Below are 23,753 nucleotides of genomic sequence, written 5' to 3' on the forward strand. Positions count from 1 at the left end.
GATTTTTGTCCGGCAAGGGAAGTAATTCAAATAATGTTAAAATATTGTAGAAATACTCGTTTCTTGCCCTTCTCTCTTTCACATCTACAGTTTTCCATTTTATAAGAACAAAGTACATAAAGCGACATTTAAAATAACAAATGAAGGGGCAACATTAGTTTGGTTGATTTTTAAAAAATAATTTGGAAGAATACTGAGATGTTGCTTTTCGTATTCGTGGGAAGAGGAGAATGTATCATTTCTACCATTTTACCACTCAAAATTACGCAATTTGTGACCTAATAACAGCATGGTTAAAACGTCGAGTAAGAAGCCAAGAGGAGAAAAAAGAAGACAAAAAAAAATAAAAAAAATAAAAAAAAAAAAAACAGCAACCAAAAACACCAAACAAATTAATACTTCATCCTTATAAAACAGGACGGCCAATGGTAATATGTGCATATGTGCGTATCTGAAAACGCCATGAATCTGGAGGAAGCAACTGGAATTGGTCACAATGACAATTAACCTGACTCACCTATGCTGATTTGAGGAGAAGGGCATCTAGGAGGAAGAGTGGGCGAGGAGGAAGTGGCTGTACCACAAGATGATGTCGTAGCTAAGGGCGGCTTGGAGCGTCCGTAGTTACGGCTGTTACGTCGGGTTGCCGCAGAGTATACATCCTTCTGTTGTGGAAAAGACATTAAATAAGAATTATATTTCTTTCCTTTAAACCCCCCCCCCCCCCAAAAAAAAAAAAAAAAAAAAAAAAAAAAAAAACCAACCAAACAAAAAAACCCAACCAACATGCAAATAAATAACTTAACCTTTTATCTGCAACGACGACATTATAATCTTGTACAGTTTTTTAAATTTCAACCCAAAGACATAACAAAATGTTTGTTTACCGACATTGTAGCATTGCAAAAATAATGTTTTCAAAGCAAATGTGTTCATAATAGATTCACAATATTCTGCTAAAATAATCCAAAATGTGGTAAAGCGAATTCAAATTCGGCGCGCATTTTAATTGGCTTAAATTGAACGTTAAAGAACAAGATTAAAAGAGTTTGATGTCAATCGAGAATCCAAATGTCACAAGCCGGGGTGTTTGAATAAATAAACATTTAATCGGCGTACATATAAGGCAAAACGTAACCGCTTGTTTTAATACCAGAGAATATCTGTAAACGATAACGCAGGCTTTACGTATCATTTAATATTTAATATTGGTGAAGAATATTTAGAATTAGCAAAGCAACTTGACATTAAACGATTAACTGCATATAATATTAAGTTGAAAAAAAGACTTGATAATGATTGTTTGGTGGTTAAATTTAGTGATGGAAAAAGATGTATGTCAAGGTGACAGGAGAGATGGAGCTATCATCTGATGAGTTTCCCGATTTTACCATAAAACGGATAAACCAGAAATTACAAAGTCTTTTACTGCATGTTCTAACCATAAGTTGAAGCACAGTCGGTGACAGGAAGACAGGATTGTTGATGACTATTTTAAAAAATTGGAAGATGCACCAATGGAGAGAAATACTAAAAAAAAAAAAAAGAATCCTCCGCCATCGACAGGGTATATGGTTAATGTAGGTTCGCCCTGGTTCACGTGATGTAACTGTTGTCAATGGTCGGAGAGGTCAGAATCTTACAATGACATTGGCAGCCAGCAGCAGGCAGGGACTTATTTCATCACGCACGAGCTTCAAGAACGTGGCAGATCAGAACGAATTGAACTGAGAGGTGAGTCAACGTTGTAGTCGTCAGGTCTTTGGGTCATATTTTTGCCATAAAAAAGGCTCTCTGAGTCAATCAATGGAAAATTCACAAATTCGGCATTAAACAAACTAACATTAAATGACCCCAAAAAAAAATTAGTTTCGTTTTTCATGTGTCATATCTCAAGCCATAGTGATCTTTTTGAAAAAATGTTGTCCTTCAATGTTTTGTTTTAAACGCGCTATTGGTTCCTGTTGGTGTCAAGGGCAAGACGAAATAACTGCAGCACGAATATGAGCTGTGAAGTACTTTTTGTTTTTCTCCTTTTCATAAAAAGTATAGATAAGCCCTTTTTCCTTTGGATTGCAGAATAAAACGCAACTGCACACGAACATGAGGACCACGGGGGTGTCGAATTTAAGACCTTAAGCAGAACTTGCGATTACTGTCAGAAGAAAAATGATAGATGAAATAGATTGATTAAAATGATTTTAAAGAAAAATCGTACACTTGAGGATACTAACCGCATGTCAAAAGATTGAAAGCAAGTCGAGTGGCAAGATGTAAACGAAGCATACGCAACACTCACACACACACACACACACACACACACACACACACACACACAAACCAACAACAACAACAAAAATCAGCAAACAAATAAAACAAATCAAAAACAAACAAAGCTATACAGAGTACTCTACCCTAATAATTTTATTTGTGGACATGAATCAAATCAACCACCTATTAAATGTCAAGCCTAGATCATGGCTGATGTCCTAAGACGTCTGTGTATATAAAGGACGATAACTGATCTACACCAGCCCAAAAAAGAAAAAAAAAAAAGACTCGGTTACTTCCCTTGGCAAATCTATCGGATTTATCGACTTGGGTGATTTCTATCCTTTTAAAATGATATACCGAGCCCAATATGATTATTACTTAGTCCGTTAAAACGTACAGTAAATAAGGAGCATTGAGTGGACTTGTTTGTTTATTTGATATTAGCGTATGCGATGGACAATAGAGACAACTTGGAAAAAGCCCTGTTGATACTCTTTTTTTAACCGGTGAGTTCTTATCAATCAGATATACTGGCGTATGCGTTAAAAGGTCCTTTGTTTATTCGACGACCAATTACTGAACTAGGGTTTTTAATGAACCAGTACAATTCAAGCAGGGGTCTAGATAGCTCAGCTTCACTCGCAAAGGGACCTTGATCGATCCCGGGTGAAGTCGAGATTTCTTCTTAAAATTACGGAATTTGGGCTCCAATTTCAGATATTCATAAGCATTTCTAACTCATTAAAACTTACTGAAAAGTAAAGTTGATGCTAGAGTAAATAATTTTAAGGATTTTGAAGTTTTATTTAATCATTCTGAGGGTAATTTTTTGATCAATAAAGTTAACTTAAGCGATAATTCTTTTTCTCTCTTAAAAATTACGATTTTTTACGATAGGAAAAATGTTCAAATATGCAGGTCTGCCACTGACAGAAACTTTTGAGATAATCTTGCACCATAGTTATGTTCCCAATATTGCCCTACGTTGGTGTCTTAAAGAAATACAGTCTTGGAGAATCTATTAAATCCGCTGATTAGAGCGAGGGAGGAGGGGGAGGGGGCGCGGGGGGAGATTACACGATATACGTGCAAATCTGAATATTCTTCAAAGAAAAAATATCCGGATTTAAAAATAATAATTTTTAAATAAATAAATAAATTTTACAAATTAAAAAAAAAAAAAGAAAAAAGCTATGAAACCCCAAAATATGATTTCTGGTCTTTTTCTATAAATTATCACTGTAAAATATTTCGTAGTGGGTTTTATGAGACCATACATCCTAGTCTTACTAAAAAAAAAAATGACAATAAAATCATTAACTCTCCTCTAAACTTTTGGTTAAAAATTATGAATCTGGAGAGAAAAAATTAAGTTTGACCAAATATGATATCGGTGGAATCTGTATAAATATAGGTCTACTTAAAAAAAACCAAAACAAACCTGAGGTTTTTTTTATGGCGCAATATCCACTAAACGTGCTCAAAGCGCTTTACACAGGGTCCTTGATCAACAACAACACGTAACATATAAAACAAGACATGACGCCTGTTAGGGCGATACTACATTTTTTTTCCGACAGAGACAACGCTGTTAACGACCAGGTACTCATTTTACACCTGTGAACGGTGAAAGAATGTGAGTAAAGATTCTCTTCCAAGGACTCAACTATGCGCCGAGCGAGGCTCAAACCCAGGACATTTAAGGAAACATCTTTCACTTATTTTAATCGTCTCATCTGGGATTGATATTACAGTTATAGATGCCCCTTGTGCAGGGGTGTGTTATTTTTATCTGGATATTACACTAGCGCCCATCAGGCTACTTGTATCGTTCCAGTGTTAAATGCACGTTGTTTCATCGTCGTTAAAAGAAAAAGGAGACGCGCTTAATGTATGATGTTTACCCTCGATCGTCACCATATAAATACAATCTTTTTTATGATCTCTTAAATTGAGAGGACAGCTTTCAACGCCAACAATATTGGATAATCCTCTCCTTACCAACTATAGGAAAATCGTCACATTCGTTACGATACAACCAACATTTTTCTTATTCAAGTTCTTTTGTACATTATAGAATTTAAAGAAAATGGACAGTGCGTTGTAGAGTATGTTTTGCTAAAGAAATCATTTATCGCAAGAACTTATTGCTGTTGTGTTTAGGGGTGATAAAAAATATATTTCTGTGTTAGTTGGGGGTGAAGTCTTTGGGGAAAATCCTGAAAATGGCTTGTAAGTTAAACACTGTATTACGGAACTGTGAGACAAAACATTAATCGTATCTTCCTCCACGAGTACATTTTCCGGCTATCAGTAGGTCATCGACCCCCGAGGTCAGCTAGCCAAAAGGATATCAAAACAAGTCCCATCACGGACAGCCCGTGGCACCCATCCACGCCATAAAAAACAAGAATCAATAGAGATCTCATTACATCATTGAACATAGTCTCGTCTTGACCCGAGAGAAGGGGAAAGGCTCCGTAAATAACTTTTATCACTACATTCCGGCTTATTTGCATCAGTTACGAATGTATTCTATAATTTAATAGACAGATACTGTTTACTGTATGATATTATATCACTGGATTAAAATAACCCATAACATATCCAACATTTTAAAACGGAGGTCGAAAAGGTCTCAAAAGTTCAAGAATTTTTGTCAAATTATGGTTCATATTTAGAGCGATATATAAAGAAGTAACACTTTTCTGGGCCATTTTTTTTTTGGTAGCTTAACCGCCGTAGTCAGGAAAAACACGTTTTTAAAATTTGGACCGAAAACTCGGCCTTCAGATATCGATCGATTGACACCCTAAAGAACCTCGTGAGGATTGCGAGTTTTTGCCAAGATGAGGGTCATTTACATCGATCGATATTTGAAGGACGATTTTTTTCTGGCCAATTTTTTTATTTTGTGTCTTTCCAGAGTATGGCTGTTAAACTGGTTAAATGCAGTTTAGTCAGGGTACACAGTGTTTTGCTACAGGTCAGACTTACCAAACTATTTGTCAGGGACGGAGCAGACTGCCCTAGTGCTGTATTCTTCATTCTGATTAAATTGGTCGGCTCGATAAGGGCTCCGATGTCTGAGGAGAAAGAAAAAAAATAAAGGAAAAGAAAGGTAATCTCGTGAAAGCTAGTAATCATTATGATGGAGATATAATACCCCCCCCCCCCTCCCCCTGCGTCATGAATTTCCAAAGTGGGCGGAAGGAGGGGGAGGGGGGGGGGGGTGGGGGTTGCTGAAGGCTCCGGATTATTAAAATAATTGCCATTCCTTGGTCGTAGGAATTTTTTTTTAACCAATTGCGTTAAATTTGACTGGAGTGTTTTGTCGTTCATAATCATGTATGTCAACAACATCACTCATTAAAATGAAATATGAAATTTTTAAAAACTGAACTTTTTATATAACGCAATATCCACTTAACGTGCTCAAAGCGCTTTACAAAGGTTCCCTGACCAACAGCAACACGTAACCTATAAAACAAGACTTGACGCCTGTTAGGCGATATTACAATTTTTCCGACAGAGACAACGCTGTTAACGGCCAGGTACTTAATAATTTTAAAGTGAATAAAGATTCTTTTTCAAGGACTCAATTGTGCGCCGAGCGAGGCTCTAACCCAGGACCTTCCGGTCTGAAAGGGAATATCCTACTACAAGACCACACAGCCGCACAATTAAATAACATGAGAGTGAGAAATAATATGAGAGAGAGAGAGAGAGAGAGAGAGAGAGAGATAGAGATAGAGAGAGAGAGATGTATGTGTGTGTGAGTGTGTGTGCGTGTGTGTACAATACAAAATTTTAATGCATAAATCAGACACCCTAAAGAAACCAAACAGGTTGAAATCAGACACCCTAAAGAAACCAAACAGGTTGGGTTTTTTTTTTCACGAACACTTATAAGACTAAATCGGTCAGACAGCAAGAGAGCGTGTTAATATAATACGTCACCTCTCCAATCCCAGTCTCACAGCCTGATACTTAATAAATTAATTTGCCCCAGGTCAGTTATATTAGTTTCAGCTGGCACTCTTTTCTTTTCATCAAGTTGTCTTGATAGAGATCAATTAATCTGTGCACTGCAGGTCACTTCAAAATGATGCCATGAACTTTCAGTACAGTAAAGTGAACCCGAGGTTAACTATTGAACAGTCTATATTAGGAATAAGGATTTAGGTTGAGGGGGGCGGACAGGGAGTTGGGCTGGGGGTCCAGCATACTCAAAGGAATAAAGAATAAAATTGGAGTGCCTTCTGTTTGAAACTCACGAGATATAAAATATTGGAAAGAAACTGAATCTTCTTCTTCTTCTTCTTCTTCTTCTTCTTCTTCTTCTTCTTCTTCTTCTTCTTCTTCTTCTTCTTCTTCTTCTTCTTCTTCTTCTTCTTCTTCTTCTTCTCTTCTTCTTCTTCTTCTCTCGTTCCCGTCACGTCACATGGTCAGTCCGGTCTGGTGAATGAAGCCCACAGTGGTCCTGAGGTCGTCCTCACTGCCGTACAGCTTCTTTGAGTATGGGGTTGGGTCAGGCCAGAAGTTCCTTCTCAACTGGTTGTACCTTGGACATTCCATTAGGACATGCTGTCCATTTTCATTTTCAAGTCCGCAGTCACATTGTCCAGAGGCACCTGCTCTGGACATCCTCCACATATGTTCCTTTAACTGGTTGTGTCCAGTTCTCAGTCTGAAGATGATGACCTGTTCCTTTCTGTCGAGCACCTTGATTGGGTCATCCATGTTGTATTCTGGGTGCTTCTCTCTCCATCTCTGAGACTGGATAAATTTGGCCATTTTGTTAATTTCTCCTGTTGAGTACGTTGGAGAGGGTTGCTGCATGCGACTGCCTGCCTTTGCCAGTTGGTCAGCGATCTGAATTCCAAGTATCCCACAGTGTCCTGGAATCCACTGCAGTACAATGTTGGTAAACTTGCTTAGCTTCGTGAGGTCTTCCACCAAGGCGTCTATATCATCCGCAAAGGACATCATTATATCCTCCAGTATTTTCTTAAAATCACTATGTGTCTTGGTTTTTCATTTTCTGAGAGGATTTGCTTAACAGCTTCATGGATTGCATCTGCCTCTGACTTGTAGATTGAAGTGCGAGTACCAGTCGGTTTGCTGATCTTCTTTTGTTGACCATTTGTGTACTCGATGTGCACTCCCAGGCCCCCGCACGTGTGGTCTTTATTGCATGAACCATCGGTATAGATTCTTGTCCATTTTTTTCAGGGTAGTTTTGATCAATGCACTTCTGTACAGACTTCTTGATTTCTTCGTCGTGTTTTTGTTTTGTTGAAATGTCACCAACGGAAGTCTTGATTTTCGAGTGATTTTGCCTTTTCCAAATTGGTACTGTGATATTTGCTTTGCATTTTTGGGTCATTATTTCGTCAAGTTCGTGATCTTTTTCAGTTTGCTGGGCTCTTTCAATAAAGTGTGATCTTTTCAGCCGCCTAGTTTTCTTTTGTTGCGCTCTAGCGTGAAGAGGCTGATCTGTCATTGCTTTCACGTCTGTATTGTTTCAAAATTTTTGATTCCCTTCTTTCTGATAGAGATGTAAGTCCTGTTATGGTTTCCATTACATGTATCGGTGTCGATTTCATTCCTCCACTTATTATCCTCATGTTGCTGTTTTGCACTTTGTCCAGTTTTTCCATTCGAGTTTTGGAGCAGTTTCCCCATGCAGATATCCCGTATTCTAGCGCTGGTCTCACATATCCTGTGTAAGTTTGTTTCAGTATATCGGAGCTAGCTCCCCAAGTTGTTCCAGCTAGTTTTTTTCCAAGAGTTGTGTTCGCTTTACCCCAACTTTCTGACTGTTGCTGATTTGATTTTTCCATGTTAGTCTTGGGTCAAAATGGACTCCTAGGTATTTTGGTGCGTCGTCTTTTTCCAATTCATGGTCTTCAATGCGTAGCTTTGCTTTTTCATCTTTTGGGGAGAGGCTAAATATTGTGAACTTTGTCTTCACTGCATTTATTTTCATCGCCCAGTTGTCAGTCCATTCTTTGATATTATCCAGTGTGATTTGCATCCTGTGTTGTGCCTTGATTAAGTTTTGGTCAGAGCTAATCGGAGCTAGGTCATCTGCGTACATCGACATTTTCACTCCTCGACATAGTGTTTCTCTTATATCATTTACATAGAGAAGAAATAGTGTAGGTGATAGTACTCCACCTTGTGGGAATCCATGTTTTAGTTTTGCTTCTGGAAAGAAACTGAATCAATAAGTATTTGCTCGATGGAGACAAGAAGGGATGCTGATTTGCACATGTGTAAAAAATATATACACATAAGGGAAGACATTGTGTGACTTCGAATTCAGTGAGATATTCAAGTTATTCTACCCAAATAACTCAAATGCAACACGAACCAGCAAGGAACTACAAAATGATAAATTCTAAACGACAATTTAAAAACAATATAATCTACTTTAAAAAAAAAAAGAAAAGAAAGCAAGCAAAATCACCGGACTCTATCAAATAATAACATACATTCTATATAACTAACTTATTTTATTATCATTGGACCAGACGCCTTCAGGCCACGTATTCATTTCTAAGAGATAAAAGACCAGGTCTGGAGGCAATCACGTGATTGGAGAAATTATTGACGTATTTCAAAGCAACATCCTGTCTGTATAAACAGGGCAATTCAAGGATTAAAAAATTATTTTATATTGATTTCATATTGTTTTGCTAAATTTTAGACCACCAAATCTACCATAGGCAAAACGCTACAATATGAATCTATATTCGTTGAAACAAACAAATTTTTAAAAAATAGAATTGAAAAAAAATCCTTATCAACATAAAATGCACGAATTTCATCATAATTTAAATTATGTCGTTTTAAAATGTTTTGAATTGATGCAGTGTGATCATTTTGATCGCACATCAATTTTTTACCAAAATAATATTTTCACCTTAAAACAATATTAAAAAATCTGAAGCTAGTGGAAGACCAAATTTGGCTCCCCCTAAAAATCTATTTATAGTGAATAAATGTGTACAAATGACAGATTTGAGCCATTGCTAAATAGGCTATCCAAACATTGGATGCTTTGAACCCTGTAAACAATACCATCTGTGTCCATTTAAAGAGGGTTTCCATGCTCTTAGTGTGGTCAATGCACAAACAGATATTTCATTGTTTCCCACTGCAAGACGTACTGAACAACATTTCATTATCATACAGTGCAGTTCGCCTGATGAGACCAATTATTGATCATAGAGATACCGTGACTATGAAAATGACGGAATCATAATAAATTTGTTAAATTCTCCAAATATTGAGAAAGGTAACATAAAAAGTGTATGATAATTCAAATTATTTGTTAAGGCAGCGAAGTTCATGAAAAATGCATGGAAACTGAATTTTTTTTCTCTCAATTTTCAACAACTAAAAAGGGAATTTCAATTCAAATTAGATTATGGTATCGATCTCTTGGAAAACAATTTTCACTCCCGGTTAAACTATTGAAACGAGGAATGCGGGGATGGGCAATATGGGGATCTTATAATGACAATGTATACCAGAATTGCAAAACAACTTCCTGATTGTGTGGCTGGTAAAGAGAAGAAAATGAGGAACAAGCCGAGTGGAATAATTGACTTAGATGGAGCATTCTATCGTACTTTCCCTAGCTTCCTTTTCAGTTTCACTGCTTTCCCTTGTTAGTCACAATAAAACCTCTGGGTCTTTGGATTTCCAATTGTATTGCGTAAGATGTGCTAACAATAGTTAGGGAATTGTTATCATGAGCTTGATAATATTTTTTTTCTAAAACATAAAGAGAAACTGCAAACAGTATGTGACGACAATTTTCGTTGTATCTATTAGATGACAGATCCAATGATGATTAGAATACCGTTATGCACAAACTTGGTAAAAACGATAGGATGGTGAAACTATGGCAAAGCGAATCTTTTCCTTAACCAGTTAACTGTCGCACTCTGTAAAGACGCGTGTTTAAAAATTTGATACCAGAACACTCGCCCTTCAAATATCGGTCAATTTATAATATGACAGCAACTCCCGAACCTGGAACCTGGCGAGGTCACTTAAATCGATCGATATTCATTGAAGGACGAGTTTGTTTGGCCAACTGTTTAAGTACGTAACATTCCAGAGTACGGCAGTTTCCAGGTTAACGATCATGAAGTTGTCTGAGTTAAAGTGGAAACATCTTTTTTTTCATTGTCAATATTTGTGACTGGTAAAGACTATCAGAATGTGTTCTTTAGAATCGATTTTGTGTTGGATTTAAAAAAAAGGTAAATAAAGAGAAACCAACGTTTAAGTCAATCGTGATTTAAGAATATTGAGTAGGCAAATAATAAGTTTCATTTTTATGATTTCAATCTCTAGTTACGAAATAGTCGATACATTAACACTTTTCTATTCTCCAAAAGTATCGCAAGATAAATAGTATTCATTTGGATAAAATATCTTTTAAAATTACCCCAGTATCGAAACGATTGAGCATCAACATCAAGAACTGTTATTATCCGATAAGTGAATCGAACTAAAAATAACTGCATCTCAACAGTTCAGCTCTATTCTATTTGCTTTAAAATTTTCTTTTCTTTTTTTTTTTGTTAAGCATTGCGATAGGGAAAATATCCACGGAAACAAACAAGTCTATTAAAAAGTCTAGTCGTGCTTGTGTCGAGGAGAACACTTTAGAAAGAAAGAAAAAAAAATCATTTTAAAAGAGCGTCTCCATTTATCCCTGGGGGAAATTTGTCTTTAAGGGAGGAGAGCGTCGGATTAAACAAAAGTGAATTAGTCTCTTGATTAAGAGAATACAAGAAGTCGATTGAGGAGCTCGAACCCGTGTTCTCCGTGTTAGTGAGAAGTCGAATCAGTTCGGTTAACCCCATGCCACAATCCTTCCATTTGTAATATAAGTAATATATCAGTGGAGGCAGTCGTATGCTGAATATGTTACCAGAAGATATGGGTGACAAGGGTGGTTTTAGCAAAAGATGGTAACCGATGATAATACGATCGAGTACCACCATAACATCGATGATTTACAGACATAGTATAGGCAAAGCAAATCACTTGAAACCCTGAGAATCGGGTTCTACTTTTAGTGTTAGTGAGTTTTCCTCTACACAACTCCAAAGCCATTTGTGATATATTTATCAGTTCGTATAAAATGGATTTCAAATTTAACTTCCAACCTTACGGATTAAATAATATGTTAAAGCGATATGTCATTTGTTCAGATATTATTGGAATATTTGTGTTAAAGAATCTAAAATTCTAGAACGAAAAAAAAAACAATAAAAGACAGTTAAAAAAAAAAAAAAAGAAAGAAAAAATAAATAAAAAGAGGGACGGGGTGCGCAATGACGAGCAGGTTTTTGTGAAAATTACTATGTGAGGGAATTTCTTCGACCCCCCCCCCCCCACCCCCACCCCACCCCCAAGCTTTTCCGATCCCCCAAAAAATATTTTCTAATTTTTAATTGTCTCGGTGAGACATTGTGATGAAACACGATAACAAGTTAGTGATGTTGAAAATGATGGTGTTAGCGGTCACGACGAAAAACACTTACAATGTGAGAGTGGGGGTTGGGGTTGTGCAGTGGTCGGTGTGGAGGGCATACTATCCCGTCGACATAAACCCTTTGTATCCTCTGAAAGAGTCCTCTGCAGACGTCGAAGGCCTCCAGGGGACCCAGGCCCCGCCATGGGGAACTCCTCCTTGCATTTGCGTAGTAGAGGGGACGGCAGGGGGGAAGTTGTGGATGGACTGTTAAAGTCAGACTGAGGACGAAAAGAAATGAAAAAGGTGGTCGTGTTTATTTATTGATTTATTACATTGTTCTTGTGCGGCTATATGGTCTTGTGGTATGACGCTCGCTTTCGGATCGGAAGGTCCTGGGTTCGAGCCTTGCTCGGCGCATAGTTGAGTCCTTGGAGAAGGCTCTTTACTCACATTCTCTCACTGTGCTCAGGTGTAAAATGAGTGCATGGCCGTTATCAGTGTAGTCTCTTACCAGAAAAATTGTAATATCGCCCAACAAGCGTCATGTCCTGTCTTAAATGTTAAATGTTGTTGTTGGCGAGGGACCCTTGTAAAGTACTTTGAGCACGTATTGTGGATATTGCTCTATATAAAAGCTCAACTTTTCTTTCTGTCTTGAAACCAAGTAACCCTTTAAACCCCAAGGTCGAGTCTAATCAACATGCAGTCCTGATTTCAGCTTTCCATGCCAATATTTTCCATCCTATCTCCAACTGACCACGCAAGTTAATGACACTTTAGTATTACAATCAAACACAACTCCTTCCCTCCAATCAGACTGATGGTATTTCAGACCTGGGATAAAATCTTGTGGACACGAGGCAAAGCAATGTCTACTTTATGTTCCTAATTAGCAGGGTCGAATTCGCAAGCAAATCGAACCAACCTAATCTAATGGTCTTGACCACATTGACTACAGTCAAAGAAAGAACTGGAACAGAATATCACGCTTTACAAGGGAAGAAAATATGAGTGACATACGGGGAATGTTCGCTCTTTTCAAGACCAGTTTGATAACTTAGAGCAGTTACAATAAATTGTTTCACTATTACTTCAGAAGTGAAAAAAAGTAAAATTATGTGAGCTATCCCATCATTTTTCAAAACTCGATTTGCATTATACAGCCCAATGCTAATCTGTAGATAGATAGATAGATAGATAGATAGATAGATAGATAGATAGATAGATAGATAGATAGATAGATAGATAGATAGATAGATAGATAGATAGATAGATAGATAGATAGACAGAGATAGAAAATGTTTTTTTTTTTGTTTTTTTTTAAAGGGTTTTACGGCGCTTGCAACACATTTAGCTCATATAAGCGCCATTAAAAAGGACCAAAATTGGATAGTAAAGACATTCTTGATATACAATTAAAAGGACTTGAAGAGAAAAAAAAAGACAAAGGGGAATGGTTCAAAGCGGGAACAGATTTAGATTCCAAGAGCACACTATCAGTGGACTTAGTTTGAGATAACTAAAAGTCTCAACCAGACACTACAAGATCCCACTAAGAGGAATACACTCAAACGTTTACAAATCATATGTTAAAAATAAAAGAAAAATAACAGTACATAACAGAGAGATGATTTACAAGGGGAAAAAATATCATCTCCCAAAACTTAACTATACATTTGACTGTTTCCCTCCTACCCAAGGACTCCGGCCAGGGTCAGGACAAAACCAATAATCTCATTCCAAGTCAAAGACAAAAAGCAATTGGAAAACAGACACAGAGGAATAGAAGACACAGTAAGTGCATCCCTGCCCGCTATGGGAGGTCAGGACCCCCACCCAGAAATAAATAAATAAATAAATAAAACCTCGTCCAGTACCTTTGACGGGACCTTTTAATAATGTGGTATAACCCAGTTGTCCTTAAAACCGACAATATAGAGCTCTACCCTGAGTCCGTCCCAAAAAAAATTAAAAGAAAAGAAAAAAAAACCACACACACACACACATACATACGCGCGCGCACACACACACACACTCACGCACGCACAAGAATCAACCCAAAACAGAGAGGACAAAATTTATAGTAAAAAAAAAAAAACAAAACAAAAAAAAACATCAAAAAACATTTTAAAAGTTACAGTAGTAGAAAAGAAAAAAAAAGGGAAAAAAAGCAGCAACAAATCCTTTCACTGAAAACACGCGCGCACACATATGCAGCAGAAAGATAGTGACCATGTTAAACTTCTATTCAGAAATAAGAATATTAAAGCAAAATTGATTAGGAATCAATATGGTGAGGATTTCGGACCAAAGCTGTCGAGACATAACTACTGAAGAAATTTCAAACAGTACGGGACATGCTTCCCTCAAAAACCAGCGTGTCAGCAGCCATAGACTCTTTCTATAAGTAGCTTAAAATTCATGTCCAAAGACAATCTTATTTGATTATTTCTATTATCATTTGATACTTGGCTCTCGATTGAGAAGAGCAGTAGAAAACATCATCGTCGTCGTCGTCGTCATCATCATCATAACAACAACAACATCTGGACTCGAGAACACTCGTTCCAACAAACATCAATTTTATACTTTTAAAGATATTATGAGGTCGGTCATCTCTATAGGATAAGAGAAAAGTGGATTACAGACATTATTTTCTTGGCTAGAACGCATAATGCCGCGTATACCTATCAACAGTGCTGTCCTTTGACAAAAAAATGTTTCTCATTTTGGCCAGAAAACATGAACTTCAAAAATCGATCTATTAAGACGACCCCTAACTCGTCCAGAAATCTCAAATATGAGAATTACCCGAAGTCTCGGGTTTTTTGTTTTTTGAAATGTTGGGGATCATCTTGAGATAATTAAATCAAAAGTTTTCTAGTCAAAGTGAAAAACAAAAGTGTTTTGCGAGAGGACGGTCGACATTTCATCGCGTGGTGATCGATAAAGACAAGCCAAGACGTGTGATTTTCGGATCCAGGGCGCCTAAAGTATTTTCATCTGTATCTAATTCGACAGAAATTGCAAAGCTCATGAAGAAAAGTTCGTTGTGGGTGTGGATAGACTCTAGTCTCTGAATCGACTTCACAACTTTATAAAACATACTCCTGTTTGTTTGCGCCTCCTACTCTTTACAGTAAAATAGGAAGATGAATGAATAAACTACAGCAACGAACAGTCGGCAAATAGTCAAAGAGTAGACAATCTAATCAAATGGCGGCGATGTACCAACGGGAGGCAGCAGTATAAGCCTATCCGGCAATAGATAAACGAATAACTAAATTAAGTTTATTGTCATTGTTGTCGTAGACTTTGAATGGAACTCAACGATAATGGCAAAGAAATGGCATAACTCATAAATACCTAACCCTAAAGTTTAAAAAAGCGTGTGTTGTTGGATATCTTTCTAATCCCTTTAATTCTCTTCTTCAATGCTTTCCATGGTACCAACATAGATACCAATAAAACGCTAAGAAGAAAACAAATTTAAGTTTAAACGTGATTTTAACAACAACAACAACAACAACAACAACAACAAAAACAACAAAAAGGAAAATAGAAGAACTTTTATATAGGGCAACATACAATACACGAGCTCAAAGATACGCTTTACATTAAGATTGACAATTACTTTTTTTCGGCAGAGTCAAATCTGTTAATGGAAAGATATTCATTTTTCAGTTGGGTGCAATGAGAGAATGAGTAGAGAGCCATTTTCGAAGAGCTCAACCTTGCACTGCTATAAGCGGGACTCGAATCGGGGATCTAACGGTCTGGAGGCGAGTGTCAAACGACATGCCTACACAATTCCACAATATTAAACAAGAGATAAATTCACGTATTTCCATCAAGTGACAATATTTATACAATAACACACCAAGCCATTTGATCGCCTGTTTTGTCGGTCCAACGCATACATAATAATTTTAGGGCCTTTGTTGAAGCGATCCTCTAGACCTGAAGTCATTGTCATTTGAATGCATTACACCCCCCCCCCCCCCCACATCCCAAACAAAAAAGTCAACTAGTTGAATGTATAGTAAAAACCCCAGTCCATACAAAAATGTCAACTTGAATGCATGATACAACCCCCATCCCTCCCCATTCCATACAAACATGTAGACTTGAATATATGATACAACCCCTATCCCTACCAATTCCATACAAATATGTCAACTTGAATGTATGAAAGCCCCCCCCCCCCCCCCCCCCCCCAAATTCCATACAGACATGTCGACTTGAATGCATGATACAACCCCTATCCCTCCCCATTCCATACAAAGTTGTATCATGTCAACTTGAATGTATGATAAACCCTCTCCATTCCATACAAATATATCAGCTTGATGTCACAACAGTTGGCGAGGGAGAAAAAATGACCTTAATGACATTATACAAATCAATAAATAATATTTATGGCCTTAGGGCTGATAATATTTCTACTTGATATCCAATATCATGATACGTCAACAGCCATGTAACATTCTAAAATTCACAGATTCTCTAGGATTAATCACATGCCGCCCCCCCCCCCCCCCCCAAGCAACACAGTGTATAATATATTCTTTTTTTGTTTGTTTGTTGCTTTAGGTCTCTTCCAACACAATTGAGGTTATATGAGAGACCGCTGAAACAAAAAAACAAGCAATCTAACAAAAATAGTACAAATGTAAATCAAAATCATAACCTAAAGATATCATAAGCTAAATTATAAATAACCAAGAACAAACAGGCAGAAGATTTACAGAAAAAAAATATCCCCTGTCAAAAATATAATCACAAACCAAAGAAGCAGGATAGGCTAGTAAAGAGAAGAAGAAGCGACATCACTATCGGATCGTACACCCATGCGAACATCATAGGTATATGATTCAAGGGTGATGCTCCCATCCAACCACCCGCATATAATATATTCCAGTGGTAATGAACCCCCGCGATGATGGTAACTCAACAAGATAGATATGTCTTGTGGAATTTTGGACTGTCGTATGCATCTGCCTCGAGTCTACATTAAGTTTGCATTAGGTATTATTTAATAAAATATTTAATATCGTCTATTATCGCTTATATACCTGTGCAAGTCTATATAATATGAACATATAACCTAACGGTTATATAGGAAAACAAAAATTAAAGCGACATCGACATGATTACCTATTGAGAGAGCGCACATACTTAAATTGCATTACATATTGCGCTTTGAGCACGGCATTTAGTGGATATTGCTCAATATAAATGCTCTATTTTTTAAATATTTGTTTTACATGGGGAGGGGAGGGAGAAACAGGGGAGAGAGAGAGAGAGAGAGAGAGAGAGAGAGAGAGAGAGAGAGAGAGAGAGAGAGAGAGAGAGAGAGAGAGAGAGGTGGTAGGATGTGCATCTTACTGGAACAGGCGTATCTCCGTCACCTGTGGTCGTCTCCCCGTCAGAGCTATCAGCATCCACGAATGATGTGATGCGGACACGCAAGGTACATCCCCTCCGCCTCACGATAACAGGAACCTCCTCTTCATAAACCATCGACTCATTTCTCTCTAAAGGAGGGTGTGGAGATCCTTGGGGGCTCGTTCCGGGTGGACTAAGCGCCCAGCCACTTCTCCCATTACTGCAGGAGACTTTAGGCGTGGGAATGTGATCATGGATGGGAATGGTAGTAGTTGTGGCAGCCACAGTGGTAGCAACGTTGGCAGTCGTTGTCAAAGAAGACGGATTATTGTCAGGAGTGTACAAAATGTCCATAGGCGATGCCGTACTAATCGGAAACTGGCCTGGCAATGAAGATCCCGACATACTCCGACTGAAGTTTATTTGCCTCAAAAGTCGCCGAGGAGAAGAAGGTGGCGGTGTCACGGTAGCAGTTGTACTGCTGCTTGTGGTCGTATTTAAACTGACACTGCTGGTTAAGTTATTCACGCCATCGTTTAGATTATTGTACAAAGAGGGAGATATGGTAGGAGTCCCCGGCCTGGAACCTCCTTCACAATCGGAAACACGTCGTGGAATGCTGCCCTGGTGGATTAGTCCATGACCTGGGCGATAATTTAATGGACTAGTGAACGATCTTGTCCTCACCGGTGGTGGCATACTTAAATTGTCGTCATCGCTCTCCCTCGATCCGTCCGAGTCGAATAGAGACGAAGTTATTTTTTTGTGAAGAAGCGGAGAAGAGCACTGCGCGGATTCAACGGATAAAGTAGAAAATGGTTTTGAATGGTTATTACTGTGGAAACGTGATGGAGGCCTGGACACATCACTAATGCTACCCGGACAACTCAACACGTTTTTCTGTTGCATAGAATCTTGGTGACCGGGGAGATTAAGCGTGCCGAAAGAGAGGGAGTTGTACAAAAGACCACCATGGGGGTGGTGGCGTCTAAGACTATCGTGATGAAGAAGGTGATTACCATGATGAAGGAAGTGATGATGGTGTTGGTGTTGGTGATTGTTATCGTCTTGTTCCAGAGAGCTGCTATTGGATGCGTGCTTTCTCAAAAGATACATAGCGGCCAAACTAGCAGTATGGTGGTGGCCACTGTTACTGTGAAGACCCCCGATGCCGGAAGGCTGGTGGTGAAGTAAGCTCTGATGACTGTGGCTCCTAACAGGCACGGGGGAAAGACGCCGCAAAGTTTTCACTGGAGACAGACACAAAGCGTTCGGAGACACACTCCGAGGTGTCGATAAAGAGGGAGACAGATCGCTGCCACAGCCCGTACTGTTTACGGGAGAGCCCCTCCCACCATATTTGAAAGAACCGGAGCCAAAAGTAGAAACAGAAGCATCCTTTAACTCTAATTCACATCCGTTTTTATTGGTGAGAATAGAGGGAAGAGTGGGCAGACTCCGCCTTCGACGCCTAGATGACATGTTTTCCTAGACAAGTGAAAATAACATTGATGAAACGTCACACAACTAACGCAAGTCTATCGAGGAGAAGTGTTTGTTTTTCATAAATCCAAAAATGATGATTCCGAATAAACGAATTTATCATAGTCATCTAAAATGTAAACAAGACATACATTAAAATCTAGAATTGGAAACACAAACAAAAAGTAAGAAAACATTATTTCTTCTCCTCTCACTCATTCTATCGAAATCCTAACACCAATATCTGAAAAAGGATGGAGAGAAAGAACGGATCAATATCACGAACTGTCGAAAAATTCATTCATAAACACGCATCGGGGAAATCCTAACTAATGATACCTCACCATTTCTCGGGCCACATAAAATCACACAAATACACCCGCCGCGCGACGACACTCAGACAGTATATATATATATATATATATAGAGAGAGAGAGAGAGAGAGAGAGAGAGAGAGAGAGAACGCTGTTGACCAGGTACTCATTTTACACCCGAGTACGGTGAGAGAATGTGAGTAAAGAGCCTTTTTCAAGGACTCATCTATGCGCCGAGCGAGGCTTGAATCCAGGACCTTCCGATCCGACAACGAGTGTCATATCACTAGACCACATAGTCTCACATATATTGATTCAAAACATTCGAATTCCATGAGAAATCTCGTTAAGTAAGTTTTAAAAAATGCTTTAAAAGCTTATTGTTGTTGTTTTGGTGGTGGTGGTGTTGTAATTATTTATTATTATTTTTATTGGACTTGTTTTGTTTTATTCATTTTGGGGGGTTGTTTTGTGTTTGTTGTTGTTTTTTTGGGGATTTTTTGAGGGGGGAGGGGGTTGGGGTTTTTTTTACCTGTTTTACTGGAGCGTATTTTTGATTTGGAAACCGATTTAGTATTCTGTGATCTAAACACATTTTTAATCAGTACTTTTGCAAATTGTTATCATTTTTTCAACCTGATGGTCGGCAGTTTTATCAAAGATATGAAATGTAAAAGCGGATAAAACAATCCAATCGGAAATGCATCACATTTTCCTTTGATCAAACATCAAACAATGATGTCCAACCATAACATCCAAAGAGGGAATAGTTGAACAATGACCACTCATAGACTTGTATCCAGCAAGAGATGATGAAAAGCCGCGTTGGCTTGATTCCAACTTTAGATAAATTCAATGATAACAAATACAAAACAAAACAAACAAACAAACAAAACAAAAAAGGATATACGTTTTAAAAAAAATATAAACTTTATCTGTCGAATACAGACACACACAATACTTTCCCCTCCACATATTATACAAGCATACAGACAACTCTCATACTCACACACACACACACACACACACACACACAGAGAGAGAGAGAGAGAGAGAGAGAGAGAGAGAGAGAGGGGGGGGGGGACTAAATGCAACCTTATCGATTTCCTGGAGTGCTCCGGACATGACAGGTGTTTTAAAAGGTAGCTAGCAGCACAAGAATATGGCCTTGTCTCGGAGAACCATGATTATTTACCAGTGTTCATATATTTAATTTAGTTCAGGTTGTTAATACCTACTATAAATATCTATCGGAGTGAATTAAATTGAAAACCGTAGGTGCCTCCACAAAACTATTGTATAATATTTTATGTTGGTATTAAAAAAAAAGAGTATAGATAATCACAATAGCAGGCTGTACCACCATTGATCAGTGGATTCCACCAATCTCTCTCTCTCTCTCTCTCTCTCTCTCTCTCTCTATCTATATATCTATATATATCTATATATCCTCAAACACACAGGCACACACATATAAACACAATGCATTTTCTATTTAATAAATGCTACATCTTGGGGCATGGTTGAAGAGAAGAAAACGTATTGTCAGAATTTTAAAAAGGTCGGACACTCTGATGGCACAGGTAAATCCATCTTCGGAGTCGGGAGTAAAGTGACAAGATGCTTGTGAAAAACATTGCAAACTTCGTGAATTGAATGTGTCTTCATATTTTATCTTATAACATTGCTATTTAATACAGTTCAAAACTTGTAAAACGTGATCAAAAACAACAATTTTCAAGATGTCGAAATAAGTACAGAATGCTATAGAGGTCTACATAAAATAAACAACGCAAGAAAAAAAAAGGTGGGGGGTGGGGGGCGATGTGTCAACAGCAGTACATGAACCTTGAGCAATGCAAATGCTTAAATAGAAAAATATATCAGAATAGTAGCTATAATATGTCCAAAAGTGAGTGATTTGAATAAACAAATGGATGGACGGATGGAAGGGTAGATGAATGGAAAGAAAGGAAGGATGAATGAATGGATGGAAGGATGGATGGATGAAAGATGGACGGATGGAAGAAAAGGAAGGTTGGATGGACTGCTAGACTGGAAGACGGACTGACAGACGACTGACGGCCAATGGGAGGATGAATGAATGAATGAATGAACGCGATAGGTGAGGATTTGGGCATTCAGTGAACGAGGAGACCAAAGGAATGTGATGGGTTTGCGGCACGCGACAAATCCTATTAGAAATTGGTTTCTATTCGATGTGTTAGGAGGGGAAAAGAGGATGAGGCACGGGAAAAGGAAATGAAGTTACCGTACAATAATACAATTTATATTTCGCCTTTTCAGAGCAGTTTTATTCTTTCTCTCAAACTCAAATGCTTGGAGTTTCTCGAATCGTTGCGATTAGCTGCTCGCTCAGCATGCTTCAATTCCTTAATTTCATAAGTCGACGAAGAAGAAAAAAAAACACGAAAAAAAAAACCTCCATCAATCATGACCTTTTAGTCATGTTTTCTATGTTATTTCCTACTAGTTGACCTACCGTAACACATAACATTTATTGTCAGGCATCCACGAAGTCATCAAAATATAACCTACATCAAAGTAAGTGGGTGTGTGTTCATCCAAAGTACTATATTATAAGCCCCATTCTTTACGAAGAAAATATCATCATGTCGATGTCCGTATCTTAATTTATACTTTTCTACTCTTCGTTTATTATTCGATATCTATTATTTATGTGTTGTTGGTGCTGCAAGACGACAATGATTAACAATTAATAAGCTATTCAATGTATTCAATCGGGAATTCTGAAAAGGTTAAGAAATGGCTGATCATTTAACCGACGCAATTTGATTTTGGTTTTTAAAGAAGAAAAAAACTAGATACCATGGAAACGAGTGGCATTTATATGTCAGTGCAGCATTGAAAGAAGGCCATGTGATATTACCATGAAAATTTATTTTGTCTGCATAGCTGTATAATGAGCATATTTGCCAATTTTTTTTTTTTACGCGTATTGCTTTGAACTCGTAGAATCAATTCTAAATATCTGGCATTATAAACCCATCCTCCATTTATTATCGCAATCAGGCCAACCAATTTACATGTCTCACTTCTTATGTGGATTCTCTCTCTCTCTCTCTCTCTCTCTCTCTCTCTCTCTCTCTCTCTCTCTCTCTCTCTCTCTCTCTCTCTCTCTCTCTCTCTCTCTCTCTCTCTCTCTCTCTCTCTCTCTCTATTGTCACGTCATCACATCACCATCGTCGTCGTCGTCATCATCATCCTCATCGTCATCACCATAATAATAATAATAATAATAATAATAATAATAATAATAATAATAATAATAATAATAATAAATAGTAGTAGTAGTAGTAGTAGTAATCATCATCATCATCATCATCATCATCATCATCATCATCATCATCATCAAATCTGACTCACAAGAGTTATAACATTTATTGCAATTACCGTTCTGATGGAAAGTTTTAAATAACAGCAACAAGTTATGAATTTGTATTTACTGTGCTTCATCTTTTGCCGTTATATTTAGACAAGGACGACATAAAAGGGCGATTCCAATTATTATCTCAAGACTAATCTCTGTCTGGGTAAGTTCCTATCAACACAATTCACATCAAAAGGTTCTTATTTCCTAGCAATTTAATAATACTATGACGTAATGATTCATTCTTTTGTCCCCCCAAAAATATATATGATGATATCAATGAAAAGTTCGAGACAGAAGGGAAGTGCTGTATGCCAGAGATAACAAGCATTATAAAAGACAGTGGATTGGCAGATTGGCCCCGTTCCAGGATTATTGTCTTTATCATTAATTTTACTCCACAGTATTTTTTGATCGTAGACAATATATGAACTGAGATCCTAATGTAATCAGTAATGAGGTATCAGGCTAGCGAGTTTTACTTTGTTGTTTGTTTGTTTGTTTGCTTGTTTGTTTGTTTTAAGGCCATATGAGGCGCGGGGATGGAGGGTGGGGTGGGGGTGGGAAGAAATATATAACAGGGAAGAGGAGGAGATCGTGTATCTAAAGTTTGACTGGTAACAGATGCCTAAGAGAAGAATAAGAAAGTAAAGTGTTCAGGCAGAGAAAAAAGAAATAGATCCACATCTCAGTCACGATATTATTAGAATAGGTCCAAACCAACCATTAGCACCATAGGACTGTCATATTGCAGGGATATAATTGAATTATATAGCATAAAAACAGAGAACAAATATATGGAATATTAGGGGGAAAGCTTGCAGTTGATGGTGGGTATTTTGGGTGACCACTTCAAATGAATGAGGGGATACCCGCTGTGTATTATATAATTGAACACAAATAATTTCACACCTGTATACACACACATACACACACACACACACGCACACACACATTGCATATACATAACAAAGCCATACTTTTGACAAAACATTTTTTTCGTTTCCGCCACATGGAGAGGGTAAATCGATTAAAAATGACTCTCAACTTGTCAAAATTAGACTTTATAATATTTTAATCGGTGGATATTTGAAGAAAAAGTCTACAGGTCCAAAGAAAAATATATGTTTTGTAAAAGTACGACAGGACAGTTTCAAGCCCTATTGAATAAGATCCTAAGATTATATCAGAGATGATCCGCCTCAAAAAGCAACAACAGTATACCAGACATAGGACCGAAATAGACCCCAACCGACCCGATCAGACCTGGCATTACACCATGTGAGCGTTGAGACCTAAGCATGAACAAGTACCAAGTCAACGTTATTATGTCATCGCTTGTTATGATGACCTTAAAAAGGAAATGTGACCCCTC

The 23,753-nt window shown here is 37.8% G+C and overlaps 1 protein-coding gene across 10 annotated transcripts in view; it reads right to left on the minus strand.

The window, feature by feature from the left end:
* LOC144980666 (microtubule-associated serine/threonine-protein kinase 3-like) overlaps window positions 1-23,753 on the minus strand; it is a 216,923-nt gene that overhangs the window by 100,400 nt on the left and 92,770 nt on the right. For 5 of the 10 annotated variants that reach the window (XM_078928419.1, XM_078928372.1, XM_078928412.1 and 2 more), the window contains exons 4-6: window positions 11,850-12,060; window positions 5,272-5,360; window positions 518-665 (exon numbers count right to left, since the gene is read on the minus strand). In XM_078928419.1, coding sequence (XP_078784545.1) covers window positions 518-665; window positions 5,272-5,360; window positions 11,850-12,060 — 448 coding nt within the window. Of the gene's footprint in view, window positions 1-517; window positions 666-5,271; window positions 5,361-11,849; window positions 12,061-17,170; window positions 18,813-23,753 lie in introns of all 10 variants that reach the window. The other 5 variants (XM_078928401.1, XM_078928348.1, XM_078928392.1 and 2 more) reach the window with 2 other exon arrangements.

Source organism: Berghia stephanieae, chromosome 1, assembly GCF_034508935.2.
Source record: "Berghia stephanieae isolate SIO BIC M18660-M18661 chromosome 1, UCSD_Bste_1.3, whole genome shotgun sequence".
Classification (NCBI taxonomy): Eukaryota; Metazoa; Mollusca; class Gastropoda; order Nudibranchia; family Aeolidiidae; genus Berghia; species Berghia stephanieae.